The following is a 14,923-nucleotide window of genomic DNA, read 5'->3' as shown; positions in this document are numbered from 1 at the left end:
ATATATATATATATACATATATACAGCTAAAGCAATTCTAGGCAGCAAGAGACATCATAATCCCAAACTTCACGGTATGCTACAAAGTTACAGCAATAAAAACAGCATTGTATTAGAAAAACAAACAAACAAAAAACCAAACAAATAAGCGAACCAGACTGATGAATCAATGGAACAGAACAGAGAATGCAGAAACAACTCTAGGTATGTTCATCTACTTTGTCTTTGGCCAGATACTTTCACTGGTAGAAAGAAACCACCTTTAACAAATGATGCTGGGAAAACTGACTTATCTACATGCCAAAGATAGAATCTAGACCCATACTTCTCACCATGCACTAAACTAAAATCAAAATGGATCAAAGATCTAAATATTAAAAAAGAAACAAGCTGCAGAAAGACAAATTAGATAAAATCCTTAAAGACACCGTGAGAGGCAAAGACATTCTTAACAGAACCCAGTTACACAAAAAATAATACCAAAAATCAACAAGTGGAACACATCAAATTAAAAAGCTCTGTATAGAAAAGAAAACAACCACCAGAGTGAAGAGGCAACATCCTGAACAAGAAAAAAATTTCCAGCTAATCCTCAGACTAATATCTAGAATATATAAAGAAGTCAAAATATTAGACCTTCTAAAATTTAAAGACCCAATCAAAAAATGGGTATCTGAAATGAATACTTCTCAGTTGAAGAAGTACAAATGACCAATAAATACATGAAAAAATGTTCAACATAACTAGCCACTCAAAAAATGTAAATTAAAGCACTGAGATTTCATCTCATTCCAGAAAGAATGGCTACCCTCAAGAAATCAAACAATAACAAATGTTGGTGGGAGTGTATACTGGTACAACCGCTATAGAAATCAGTACGGAGATTCCTCAAAAAATAACATAAATTCCATTTGTCCCAGCCATTCCTCTTCTAGGTGTTTTCCCAAAAGAGCCAAGAACATCATATTACAATGATACATGCATATCCATGTTTATAGTTGCACAGTGCATAATAGCTAAATCATGGAAGCAGCCTAAATATCTGTCAACAGATGAATGGATAGTGAAAACTTGTTATTTACATACAATGAAGTACTTCTCTGACATAAAGAAGCATAAACCTGAGTCATTTGTAGGTAATTGGGTGCACATTAAGACCATAATGGTAAGTAAAGTAAATCAGACACACAAGCTTAAATATCAAATAGTTTCTTTTGTATGAAAAACTCAACATATAAATAAAGTGTAAAATTAAGAACAGACAATAGGAAAAAAAGATAGAAAAAAGTTATTGTAATCCAGCATGGCCAATGTATATAAAATTGTACTTTGATTTAGTATAACTGTTTTATGTGTTTTATATGTATTTTGGTCTGTTGGTCTGGCTGTTACTCTGTTTATGATAATTAAACTGATAACAACTTAAAAGGAAATAAATCTGATGTTGGCAATACAAAAAATGTTATATGTATGTATCAATTCTCCACAATGAATGTAATCATTATGTATTACAAACAATTACTAATAAAAACAAAAATTAAAAAAAATTACTTAGTAGCTAACCTAAACAAGGAAATCAAAGGTCTCTATAATTAAAACTACACTACTCTGAAAAAGGAGATAGTGGAGAACACACACAGATACAAATCCACCTTCATGGTAGGAGATTTTCAAAGTATCTCACTTAGTAATAGAGAGATAGCAACAATAACAAAAAAAATCCATAAGGATACAGGAAATATTTTCTACTCCATTAACCTTCATTCCTTCTCTCTGCTTCAACAATTCATGCCATGGTCTCTAGGAACCTTGTCATGACACTGAGCCACACCCTCCTGAAATCTGAAATTCCAATGCTAACTTTCTATCATTCTAGTTTTTAATCCCAATAAATTTCTTGAATGCCATCAAGGCATCCTAGACCTCAAGTGCACCAGCTCCAAATCTGCCCACTTCTGTCTTCACTTTATTTTCTTTCTTTTTACTCCATGGTCTAGCAGCTCAATTATTCTTCTGTCACTTGTCCTATTCTGGAAAAATCACCCACTCTTACATATTAGTTAGGTCCCAAATTCATGTTCTCCAACCTCATCTGGCTACTAACCAAAATTGTGTTTCTAATTCAGCTCCTATTCTTTCTCCTATCAGCATCTACAGACAGCCTTCTATACAGGCGGGCTCCACTGGCAGATTCAATCAGTCAACCACAAATGAAAAATATTCAGAAAAAAACTACTGAATGTGCTTTTCTTGTCATTCCCTAAACAATATAGTATAAAAACAATTTACATAGTATTTACACTGTTTTATATGTTAAAAGTACCTAAGCATTCTAGGTTATACGTAATCCAGAGATATAAAGTATACAAGAGGATATCGATAAATTGGCAATATGCAAATACTACCTTATTTTATATAACAAACGAGCATCTGGGGACCATGCAGATACCAAAAAGTTGAGCTCTCTCTTCAAACATTACTTTCTATCATTCCATCCTTACACTCACCAAACCTTACCTGCTACTTAAGTGAAAAAACGATAAGCTGGATATAGTGGCGCATGCTTGTGATCCCAGCACTCTGGGAGGCTGAGGCAGGAAGGTTGAAAGTTGGAACCCAGCCTGAACATTTTAGCAACTTAGCAAGACCCTGTCTCAAAATAAAACATTTAAAAAGGGCTGAGAATGTAGTTCAGTACAAAGGCCCTCTGTTTAATTGACCATACTGCCAAAATAAATAAATATTAACCATGAAGATTATACCTGTCCTTAGCAGGAGAGGTTATCTCTCTTCCTGTCAAAAACAAATTCCTATAACTTTTTCCCATACTTTTTATCAGTGCGTATTAGTTTTAGAGTAATGGGTTTCACTTTGGCAGATTTGTACATGCATATAACATATCTTAATCATCTCAACCCCATCACCCCTCTGGCCACACCTTCTCCTGTTATCACATTTGGGAGAGTCAGTATGTATAATGAATTTTGACCATATTTATCCCCTTTATTTATTAACTGTCCTTAAGCCCCCACCATATTCCCTTCCTCTTGCCTAATAATGATCTCCCAGATCCTTAGTCTTATTCTGATACCTTTCCTCTGAAGTCCAAAGAATCCAGTGGACATTATCATAGGGCTGATCACACTGTACTTCTCTCTCTCCCCATTATATTTAAAGATCCTTTAGGCTCAGCCTCTGACTAGATAGCTTACCCTAGCAATGTTACTTAACTTTCCTTAGCTCAGTTGTCCCACCCCTAAAATGAGAATAATTAATTTATCATGAATCATATAATCCTGGGTAATTATCTGACTCCCCTGTACCTCAGATTCCTCATCCTAAAATGGAAATAATACAGATATTCCTCCTTTAATGACCTACCTGTTTAACAACTGTTTGGACTTACGACCTGCCACTTGGACATACCACCCATCTTTTTTTCCCCAGTCCTGTACATCTTGTTCATAGAGCCTCAATGTCTTTTTGTACAGTATGTCTTGTTCATTCATACAGTAATACTGTAGTTTTATGCTGTTATACATTATAGCTCTGAACATAAGAGTTAAGCAAATAAAAGCAAAATCATGAAGTTTGGAGTTTCATTTCTCCATTTCTTTGCTCTGAATATTGTAATGTACACACTATACACAGTGCCTCATTTAGTGTTCAATTCACTTATTGACGTAGTCAAAGGACCATAACTTAGCTGTTAAATGGGGAATGTTTGTAGTGTATACCTCATAACATTATTAAGAGGTTTAAATGGTTTAAAACTATACTTTAGCTAGTATATGTTTTACACTTATAGCCTAGCCAATTTCTACTGCTCACTAGTTACATGAACCTAGTGGATACTGTATTGGTCAGAACAAATAAAGAAATCAATAAATGCTCAATAAAATTTTTAAGACTATTGATGTAAGAATGAAAAATCTTTCAGATTCTCAGGCCTGGAAAAAAATATATGTATGTATGTATGTATGTATGTATGTATGTATGTATGTGTGTATTTTTAAAATTTTATCATCTCTGAAAATAAGACTAATTCTGTAATTGATTTTTTTTTTTGTACCCAGGGATCGAATTCGGGACCTTGTACTTGCGAGGCAGGTGGTGGAACCACTGAGCTAAATCCCTAGTCCTATAATTGATGTTATGAGTTTAAGGGAAATATTCTTTCTTGGTGGTTCAAGAGATAATGGTGCTTCTTAAACTGGATGAAATAATGTGTATATAAAGAACTTAGCACCCAGCTTATCCATTTCACATACAATAGCTATTATATCATTCATATTTGTATTCCTGGCACTAGGTAAGTGCCTGGCATAGTTTGTAGTTACTAAATACGTACTCACTGAGTGAATTTCTATAAGATGTCTTGTGACTTCTAACTCTGTACATCTAAATCTAAATATATAATCCTTCCCAAACTAGCTCCTCCTAATTTCCTCTTACTGTCACAATAAGTCATGCTGACTAACAAACTCAGATCTTTAACTCCTATCTCTTCTCCTAATCCAGTTTGGACACTAGGTCATGTCAATTCTTCTTTTACAATCTCCCCTAAAATCCGTCCTTTCATTTGTACTGCCAATTCCTTAGTTTAGGAGAGTGATTCTCAAATTTTTTGGTTTTAATACCTTTCATGATCTTAAAAATTATAGAAACCCCGAAACTTTTATCTGGATATCTGATGATACTCAACATATTAGAAATCAAAATTGAGAAAATGGGCCAGCCACAGTGGCACATGCCTGTAATCCCAGCACGCTGAGAGGCTGATGTAGGAGGAATATAAGTTTGAGCCCAGCCTGGGCAACTGAGTGAGACCTTGCCTCAACAATATTTTAAAAAAGGCATTCAGTGAGAAAGCCCTGGGTTTTGTACTCCAAAGAAAAAGATTTTAATGTATATTAATTTCATTAATAATAAACTCAATTATATGGTAGACTGAAACATACTATGAAAAGTAACTATTTCCCAAACAAAAATAAAATAGTAATACTGTGTTACATTTCTATAAATATATGTGTGTGTATACACACACACACACACACACACATATAGATATAAACATAAATATTTATGTATGTGTGTATGTTTGTGTGTGAGATCCTGGGAATTGAATCCAGAGCCACATGCACAACAGGCAAGCATTCTACCTGCCACTGCACCACCTCTGCAGCTCTCTATAATGTTTTAATGCTTCTAGTTTAATAAAATAAGTTTCATTCTCTGCTCCTGCACAAATCTGTTAACATGTGTTTGTCTGATGGAATTACATAAATAAAATCTAGCCTCACACAAGATACGCAGTTGGAGAAGGGAGGAATATTTTAATAGCCTTTCAGAATATTGTAGGGCTGGGGCTCTGGCCAGTAGAAGTTTGCCTAGGACAGTAGCAGTGAACCGATGGCAGGTGTGCCCCAGTGGACTGTTTGTATCATTAAAAGCTCTAAAAGGTTCACCATCACTGGCCTAGCAGATACAAGGTCGTAGGTTCAATATCTAGCACTGAAAAAATAATTGTGGCTATTAGTCTTTGATACTACTACAAAACTTGAAAATAGGTGATTTCTTAGCTTTAATATGGAATCTGAAACTTTATGAATGAAATCTTTGAAGTCTGTTCCATTATACTTTATTGATACATCTTGTCCTTCAAATGGATCTTTTACTGATACATGACTTTGTAACATTATGCTTCATCATCTGGAAAATACTGATTCAGAGTTAGATCAAGCTTCTGCATGTTGACCCATCTCATTATGATACCTAAAAATTACACTCATTATTATTGCCATCTGTATCACCATTAGGCATTAACATTTTTTTTTAATATCAAGAAGCTGTCAGGTTCACTGTCTTCCAAATACCCAAGACTGAATAACCAGTTTGTATGTGAGTCATTCTTTCAAATAATGTTCCATGAAAAAAGCAGCTATTTAGCACATAACTCATTCAAAGCTTTTCCTCAGAACTACCATTATACCTATTATACCTAAGTATGCCAAAAGGTTTTGTATTTTACCACACAGGAACATTGAGAGCATGTGTCAAGATTTAATAAAAATAATAAATTTGTATTGCTTCAATAAGGACTTATCTTAAGTGACACTAGCATTTCTGATTTTTACTGCACTGGGGAATACTGCAATGAAGACCACTAGTACAGTTTGGTGCCATTTGCGCTAAAGTGTCAGCAGTTTTACACACCGTTGCTTTAGCACCATCACTGCCTATATCAACATAGTGAAAAGAGCAAATAATACATTGGTATTATGAAAGTGACTTTCACCTCAGATCTCCTGAAAGGAACTCAGGGGGCTCCAGGGGTCCACAGATCATATTTCGAAACTATTTAGTATAGGATTTCATCCTGGATTATTATGTCAGCCTCCTAATTCTTCTACCTTCATTGAGTATCTCTCGTAATTCCTACTTGGCATTACTATAAACAACTTCCTATAAAGCTGCTTTCAACATATTCAGTTTAAAAATTTTCAGTGATTTCCTCACTGAATAGAGAATAAAATCCAATTCCATACTAAAAGACCTCTACAATCTCTCCTCACTCAATTTTTTTCAGCCTTATTGCTCATCAATACCAAATACCATGTCAATTAAGTCAGACTCACCTTATATAAGGTCTCCTAAAACATAATTTACACATTTTGCAACTTTGCTTGAAATAGTTCCATTATATCAAACATTTCCTCTTGTCATACACTGTCTGATAATCTTAACTTTTGAATTGTTATTTAATTATATGTGCTTTCCTTATTTCCGAAACTAAACTCTAAAATTTTGGAGTACAGAAACTCTACCAAATTTTGAGTCTTCTACAGCGCCCAGTATAATCCAAGGATCATGATAGAAAAATGAATTTTATAAAACGAAATGAATGAATTCCTTTCCCAAACCCAAGAGGAATGCAGTTAGATGAGTGGCTCACATGGTTTGTGAACTTTGGTGGTCCTTGAAAGTCATCCAGGTAGACAGATTAATTTCTCAGAGCAGTGGTGGTAAACTTATGGTACATGTGCCCCAGCAGGCTGTTTGTATAAATGAAAGCTCTGAAAGTTTGCCATCACTGTCTTTGAGTTATTAATGTTTTTAATGGGAATAATTATGCTATTTAATCAAAATCAGTCTACTGGCAATTCACAAAAAAGTAAACCTCTCCTTTTCATTAATTATAATGAAGTTTTGCAGTGTTAATCAAGAAAATGTATATGTGTTGCCAAAGCGAGCACATTAATCAAGAAAATGTAAAGTGACCCAAAGGACTCTGTAAGTGGTTTAAAAGGGGAAAAAATGGTAATCCCTGCTCTAGACCAGCAAAGAGACTCCAATGTGGAATAAATCCTTACCTGTATATTTTTATTTCCTTAAAAGAAGATATAAATACTGCAAAAATTTTGTATTTGTTAATCTGAGACATGGTACCAGGGTTTTTAAAAATGTTTTTTATGTTATTTTTTGAATTTTCTATATATTTATATATTTTAAAATATATTGGGTAGCACCTAGAAGCACATATGGTATATCAATATATACACATGTACTACTTGACTGATACTCAATGCTGTCTAATGTGTACTTACCAGTGCATCATCTTGCAATGAAGCAAAGAAAAACCCATAAAGCAAGTTAATTTGTTCCTTATGATCAATGAAGTCAAACATTGCAACCAGCCAACGATAAAAAAGTACCTGTAGAATAACAAAATGCTTATATTTAGAAATGTCCTAATATAGTTCACTGGCAAAGAGCTTAATTCTACATGCCTAACCTGTTTTAGAAGCTTCTAGCACAAAGTAGAATAACTGATTTTATTTCTCAGTAAAAATTTCTGTTTGAGGAGTTCTTTCATTGAGCTATATTGTTCCAAAAGTACAGGCTTTGTACAAAAAGCCACCACCATTACTCCCTAAGTGGCTCTTCCTTGCCAGCCTTTAAGTGGCTCTGAAGGACATCATCAAAGTTTTTAAAAAGATTACCTTGGTGTTACCAGAACACTTGCCAACACAGAGCCAAGAGATTGCTTTAACCACAGAATCTTCTGATATTAAAGTAGTTGGAATCATGCACTTCAATATCCGTGTGTTTATAGCATTTCCTAGAGAGCAGACAAACTACATTAAATTATATTTTAGTGTTGCCACTGTCCATTTACTATACTTCACTGTTGGTCATAAAAAGCTCACATTATATTGAAACCAATAAAAAGTATATAATATTTAACATCCCCTTATCATCATTAAACAAACAATTCAAAACAAAAGTGTACCTTTAACTTTTAAAATAAACTATAGAGCAAATTATTTGGCCCAATATTCCTAATTTAAAAGGGGGGATGAGCAAAAGGTTTCTTTTTTAATTAATGAAAATAATCTGGGAATGGCACATTCAGCTACCTTATCTTCAACAAAGGGGCCAAAACATAATACCGAGGAAAGATGGTCTCTTGCAAAAATGGTTCTGGGAAACCTGACTATCCACAGGGAATTGAATTTAGACCCATATATCTCACCATGTAATAAACCAAAATAAAAATGGATCAAAGACCTAAATGTTAAAACAGAAACAATTTATTGGAAGATAAAATGGTAAAATTATTGAAGGCATGAGAAGACAAGAACTTTATGAATAAAACTTCAATCACACAGTAACTTCAAGAACCAAGAAATGGGACTATATCAAATTAAAAAGCCTCTTCACAGCAAAGGATACAATCAATAGAGTAAAGAGACAGCCTACAGAATGGGAGAACTTTGTTGCCAGTTATTTTTCAGATAGAGGACTAATGTCCAGAATATGTAAAGAACTCAAAAATATTAGAACCCCCCAAAATAAAAACAAACCCTATCAAAAAATGGGCAACTGAAATGAATAAATACTTCAAAGAAGTACATATGGCCAATAAATACATGAAAACATATCCAACATCTCTGGCCATTACAGAAATACCAATTAAAACAACACTGAGATTCCATCTTCAGAAAACATGGCTGTCAACAAGAAATCAAATAATAACAAATGTGGAAAGGTGGGGAAAAAGAAACTCTTCTACATTGTGGGTGGGAGTATAAATTCGTACAACCACCATGGAAATCAGTGTGGAGATTCCTCAAAAAGCTAAAAATACAAATTCCATTTGATCCAGTTATGCCTCTTCTAGGTATCTTCCTGAGTTAAAGACATATTATAGTGATACATGCACACTCATGTTAATAGCAGCATAGTTTATAATAATTAAATCATGGAAGTGCCTGTATGTCTATCAACAGATGAATGAATAAAGAAAATGTGGTATTTATACACAATGGAATAGAATAGTACTTTGCCACAAAGAATGATAAACTTGGGTCATGTGTAGGAAAATGGGTACACCTTGAGATCATAATGTAAGTAAAATAAAATAGACATGTAAGCTTAAATATCACATGGTTTCTGTTATATGAGAAACCCAAAATATAAATAAAGAACAAAATAAAAGGGTCTCACCACGTTGCTAAGTTGCCCAGGTTAAGTTTGAACTGATGATGCTCTTTCTCTCAGCCTCCCAAATAACACCAAATCTTATAAAGCACGAATTTTATGGCATTAATTATAGCTCAAAAATTGCTCTTAATAACAGGAAAATTTCAGTTATTATTTTTCATGACACAAAATATTTATTTATTTATAGCTACAAATGGACTTCTTGCGCATGCTGCTACATTTAATAATAAATACAGTTTTATTCTCCATACCTTCAATAAAAGGGGAGGATAGAAAAATGGAACAGATATCCTAGAATCAGGTAGAGTAATATTCGACACTAGTCTAATATTTCCATCCTGTTCTCTGGCATCCATGGTGTTTTCTCATCTGCTAATAGAGTGATGTTAGCCAGGTGTGGTGGTGCATGCCTGTAATCCCAGCACTCTGTGAAGCAGGAGGATTCTGAATTTGAGCCCAGTCTGGGCAACTTAACAAGACCTACTTCTCAAAATAAAAATGAGCTAAGGAGGTAGGTAAGTATAAAGGCCCTGGATTCAGTACCCAATACTGCAAAAAAGAAGAGGACGAGGAAGAGAAGGAAGAAGACAACAACGATGACAGACTCTGGGTTTAGTATATATACCCAATATCAACTTTAGTACATTATGGCTTCAAGAATTAAAATATAGTGCTGGGGATTTAGCTCAGTTGTGCCATGCCTGCCTTACAAGCACAAGGTCCTGAGTTCAATCCCTGGTACCGAAGGGGAAAAGAATTAAAAATATATCTCAGCAATTTCTACCCCATCACTGTATTAAAGAAAGCAACAATGACAGATAAGAAAATCACAAGAATAAAACCCCTTTTTCCACTGAAGTTTCTTAGTGTTTATCTCTTTTTCTCTCTCCCACTCATATCCACTAACCCTTTTAAAGTTTTAAATAATCTTACCACTAACACCTTAGCTATATACCAAATCCAAAAGAAGAATTCATCTAATTATGATAGCATGTATATATAACAAACCAAAATACAGTGGACCCTTGACTTACAAACTCAGTAAGTCCCCAAGGGCTGGCTGTAAGTCAAGTTGGTTGTAAGTCAATACAGCTGATATCTGGATGGTTATCTGAGTATATGCTACAGATAGCAAGAGGCTGATGAATCTTCCATTAACCTAATTAACCTAAGCTGATCATATGTCAGGCCGGTCGTAACTTGAGGGTCCAATGTACTTGAGTCATGTATTAAATTCAGCTAGTACTATGTTGTTACTTTAAAACATATACACACCTATAAACAAGATGCTAGGATATACACAAAGGAAACCAATGTACAAAAGCCAGGATATACTAAAGCATCAAATTTTGGTAGCTGTATTAATAGAGAAAACAGTAGCAATGTGGTACAGTATAAACACTAGAATGGGAGTTAGAAAATCTGACTTTCTGGGTTTTGCCCTGACATTAAGAATATCTCTAACCACTCTGGACCTGTTTCCTCATCTGGAAAATAAGGATATTTGGAGTCTAAAATACTTTGTCTGAATTTGGATGAGAGAAGGTGGGAAAATTCTTTATTATATAAATAGAAAGAATACTGACCAGGTGTTATTTGTAAGAACATTTCCCACCCCCATCCCCCAACCAACAAACTCAGCCCAAGAAAGACAATATTTGCACAAAAGAAAAATGGCTTTGACTATTAAGGTCAGAGAAATTGAGATGCAGACAGTATAATTAAGGTCTTGGCAGAGATAAATAAACCTAGAGGCAATGAAATAGACTAATCTCTTAAGATGACTTCAGGCAACATTATTTAAATTATTATCTATTCTTTTAAAGAAAAATACTAAAATATCTCCTAATATTTGGTGAAAAGAATCTATACATTTTATTTGCAAAGATATGTGCTGATTATTTTCAACAATACACAGATAGAAACTTTTTTGGCTCAGTCTAAACACAGGAAAGGCCCATTTTATAATCTTACCAAATTGGTCTTAAAAAGAGAATAGTAAAAATAAAGAACTGTAACTGGTCCCAAAGAATAAGTTAATTCAAAGCCTGACAAGCAAATCTAACAGCAAACATATGACAAAGGTATCCCTTCAACATACCAAATTTGCCACTGAGTGCCACATTCAATAAAATGTCAATTGTTTCTGGAGCTAATCCATTTATCCAAGCCACATTTTCCACAGTTTTCAAGTGTTTTTCCAAAATTGTATTTTTACGTTGCGAAGTTTTAATGGGACCTGGAAAAAGGAACAATATTAAATAGTGAGACTTAAAATTCTTTCAGTTCTCAGGCTCCACATTTACAACTTGGGATTCTTTAAAAGAATTGTTTCATGTAAAAAATGTCATCATAAATGAATCTGATGCCATCAAAAGGGACATGTATAGGGAAAGGGAAAAAAAAGAATTGAGATGTATTATGTACAAGTACCAAATTCCCACAATGAATGCAATTATTATATACTGCAAACATGTACTAATAAAATAAAAACTTTAAAAAAACTTCTTAAAAACCCTTTAAAGTCTTTAAAACTCTAGAATAGCCAGCCAAGCATGGTGCTGCACGCCTATAATCCCAGCACTGGAGAGGCTGAGGCAGGAGGATTGCCATGAGTTCAAGGTCAGCCTGGGCTACATAGTGAGTTCAAGGCCAGCCTGAACTACACAGTGAGACCCTGTCTCAAAAAAAAAAACCCAACAAAAATAAACAAACAAACAAACTCTAGAATATCAATAGCAATAGTATTCTCAGCAAGGAAAACTGATCAGTCATGATCTATCTTCCTTGCTCTAAGCTAAAAGCATTCAACTTCCAGGTGTGTCCAGCCTGTGGTCCAAAGGCTACTTGTTCTTTTTTAATGTTATAACAGCAAATATAAAAAAAGGAAATTTCGTTACTTATATACATTAACTATATTATGTATTTTGTATGTAGCCCAAAACAACTCCTCTTCACTCATTGTGGCCCAGGCAAGCCAAAAGGTTGAACATATTTTATATATTCTTTTCCAAAATTAGAACAATGGTTCACACACTGCTGTATATTGACTTGCATTACCTAGGAAGCCTTTAAAAAGTCCCAATACAACCTGAACCCAGTACCAAAAGAATAAGAATGTCTTAAGAGTGGATGTGAGGCATCAGTGTATTTCAAAGATTCTCAGGTGATCACTATATGTGGCCGTTTGGCAACCTCTGCTGGGAAGATGTTTCGTGGTTGCATCTGTAGTACATTGCATACTGACATGTAGTAACTGCTCAATAAATGCCTATTAAGTAAATAAAAGGGTAAATGAGCAAAACTATGCTTTCCTTTAAAAAATCTTAAGGAAAAGACTAAAAACAAAAAGTGCCTAAGGAAAACAATGAGCCTTTACCTTTCTCAAAGTATCCCACTGCCATTTGCAGAGTGTCTTCAGCTTGATCATCCACATGTTCGTGAGCTTCCACTGGATTTTGTTTCCAGATATTTGAGTCACTTGGTTTCTCTTTTACTTTCCAGGCTGAGAGACTGGTTTGATAAGTATTCCTTCCTTGTGAAGTTCTTTTTTGTGCCTGGGAATTCTTAACTCTCTTTTGAGGGGACATTACTGTGTATGTTCTATACAGAAACATGTGTCAATTTATCGTTAATCAGCCAAATAGTCCTTTTTGCCCCCAAAGACAGGGATCATATCTGCCTGGATTCCCACATTTAGTACATAGTACCTAATATATAACAGGCATGCAGTAAATAAGTTAACTATCTGGGACACAAAACCTATAGGTTAGCTTTTTCAAAAAACCCTTGATTTAAATAGAAATAGTAACAACTTGCCAAGGTAACATTTATCAGCTGAACCTTGGCCAATATAAGTTTGCTCTTAGAATGACGACATCACATAAGCACATTCAAAACTAATTCATTTCATGAACTCAATCTTACATTCTCCACTCTTATTTTCTCCATCCCTCTTCAGTTTTGTTTTTAATCTTTATGCACTCCCCTTCATCACTGCTAAGTCAAAACTGCATAGTTAAAAAGCCTAATTGGTGGCCTGACTAAGCATTCTCAGGAAAGAAATATTTTCCATGTATTAATTCATGTATTCAATAAATAACTACTTAACATAATTTACTTGGCAAGTATAACTCTAGATACCAGGGATAAAAAAATAAAATAGGGCGCTCACATAAGGTGAGGGGAGCAATGGTGGGGAGTTAAGAGTTAATAAAAAAGTAACTAATATTAAATATAGTGATGTGATAGAAATTGGATGGGGTAGGAATCTACTGTGAACTATGTGTTCAAAGAAAGTCTCTCTGAGAGGATCTTCAAGCTGAGATTTCAGTGCGCAGAAGGAACCTACCATGTGAAGATCTGGTGGAAGGGTGTTTGCGGGGGTGCATACTAAGATGTCAAAATAAGAAAGAGCCTTGTGTGTTAAAAGAAACAGCAACACCAGTGTGGAGAGAGTAGAAATGGAAGAGATAAAGGGAATGAAAGATGTTAAAAAAAGGTAGCCAGGTACCCAAAAGAAATCAACCAATAACAAATGCTGGGGAGGCTGTGGGGAGAAAAGAACCTTTTGCATTGTTGGTGGGACTGTAAACTAACACAACCACTTTGGGGATTCCTCAAAAAACGAAAACTAGAAATTCAACTTGACCTAGCTATTTCTCTTCTAGATATCTTCTCAAAAGAGATATCATATCACAGTGATATATGCATATCCATGTTCATAGCAGCGTAATTCACAATAGCTGAATCTTGGAAACAGCATATATGCTCATCAACAGATAAAAACATGGTATTTATACAAACACTTCTCTGCCATAAAAAGGATAAACTTGTCATTTGTAAGAAAATAGGTGCACCTTGAGATCATAGTATTAAGTAACTCTGACACACAAGCTTATAGATGGTTTCTCTTACATGAGAAACTCTCTCCCTCTCCCTCTCTCTATACATACATACAGCAAAATAAAAGACAAATAATAGGAAAAAAGCATTGTTATCTAGTGTGGGTAATGTATCTAATAGTGTACCTTGGTCTAGTACAACTGTCTTACATGTTTTATGTTCTTTAGCCTATTAATCTGGTTTTCAATCTCTCTCTCTCTCTCTCTCTCTCTCTCTCTATATATATATATATATTATATTTATCTTTCTAAGGTCTTATGATAATTATCTTTCTAAGGTCTGATGCTGGAAAAATAAAAGGGGGATGAGGGAGAAGGGAATCGAAATGTGTTATGTATATATACCAATTCCCTACTGTGAATGTAATCATTATGTCCTGCAAACATGTACTAATAAAAGTAAAAAAAAAATTGACAGACCAAAAAAAAAAAAAAATGGTAGCCAGGAAATAGATCACACTGGATCTTGCAGGCCAAGAAAAAGGAGTTTGTATTTTCAGTGTCAAAGGAAA

The 14,923-nt window shown here is 34.5% G+C and overlaps 1 protein-coding gene across 2 annotated transcripts in view; it reads right to left on the bottom strand.

Moving 5' to 3' along the window:
* Cenpi (centromere protein I) overlaps nt 1–14,923 on the bottom strand; it is an 84,069-nt gene that overhangs the window by 68,274 nt on the left and 872 nt on the right. Inside the window, exons 2-5 of one of the 2 annotated variants that reach the window (XM_010623403.2) lie at nt 12,887–13,110; nt 11,609–11,746; nt 8,004–8,122; nt 7,608–7,715 (exon numbers count right to left, since the gene is read on the bottom strand). In XM_010623403.2, the coding sequence (XP_010621705.1) occupies nt 7,608–7,715; nt 8,004–8,122; nt 11,609–11,746; nt 12,887–13,097 (576 nt within the window). In that variant the 5' untranslated portion in view covers nt 13,098–13,110. Of the gene's footprint in view, nt 1–7,607; nt 7,716–8,003; nt 8,123–11,608; nt 11,747–12,886; nt 13,253–14,923 lie in introns of those variants that run through there. The other variant, XM_019207386.2, reaches the window with a different exon arrangement.

This window comes from Fukomys damarensis, unplaced genomic scaffold (assembly GCF_012274545.1).
Source record: "Fukomys damarensis isolate Sample0158 unplaced genomic scaffold, DMR_v1.0_HiC HiC_scaffold_39, whole genome shotgun sequence".
Taxonomy (NCBI): domain Eukaryota; kingdom Metazoa; phylum Chordata; class Mammalia; order Rodentia; family Bathyergidae; genus Fukomys; species Fukomys damarensis.
Note: the sequence above shows the minus strand (reverse complement) of the source record. Positions and strands in the feature narration are given on the sequence as shown.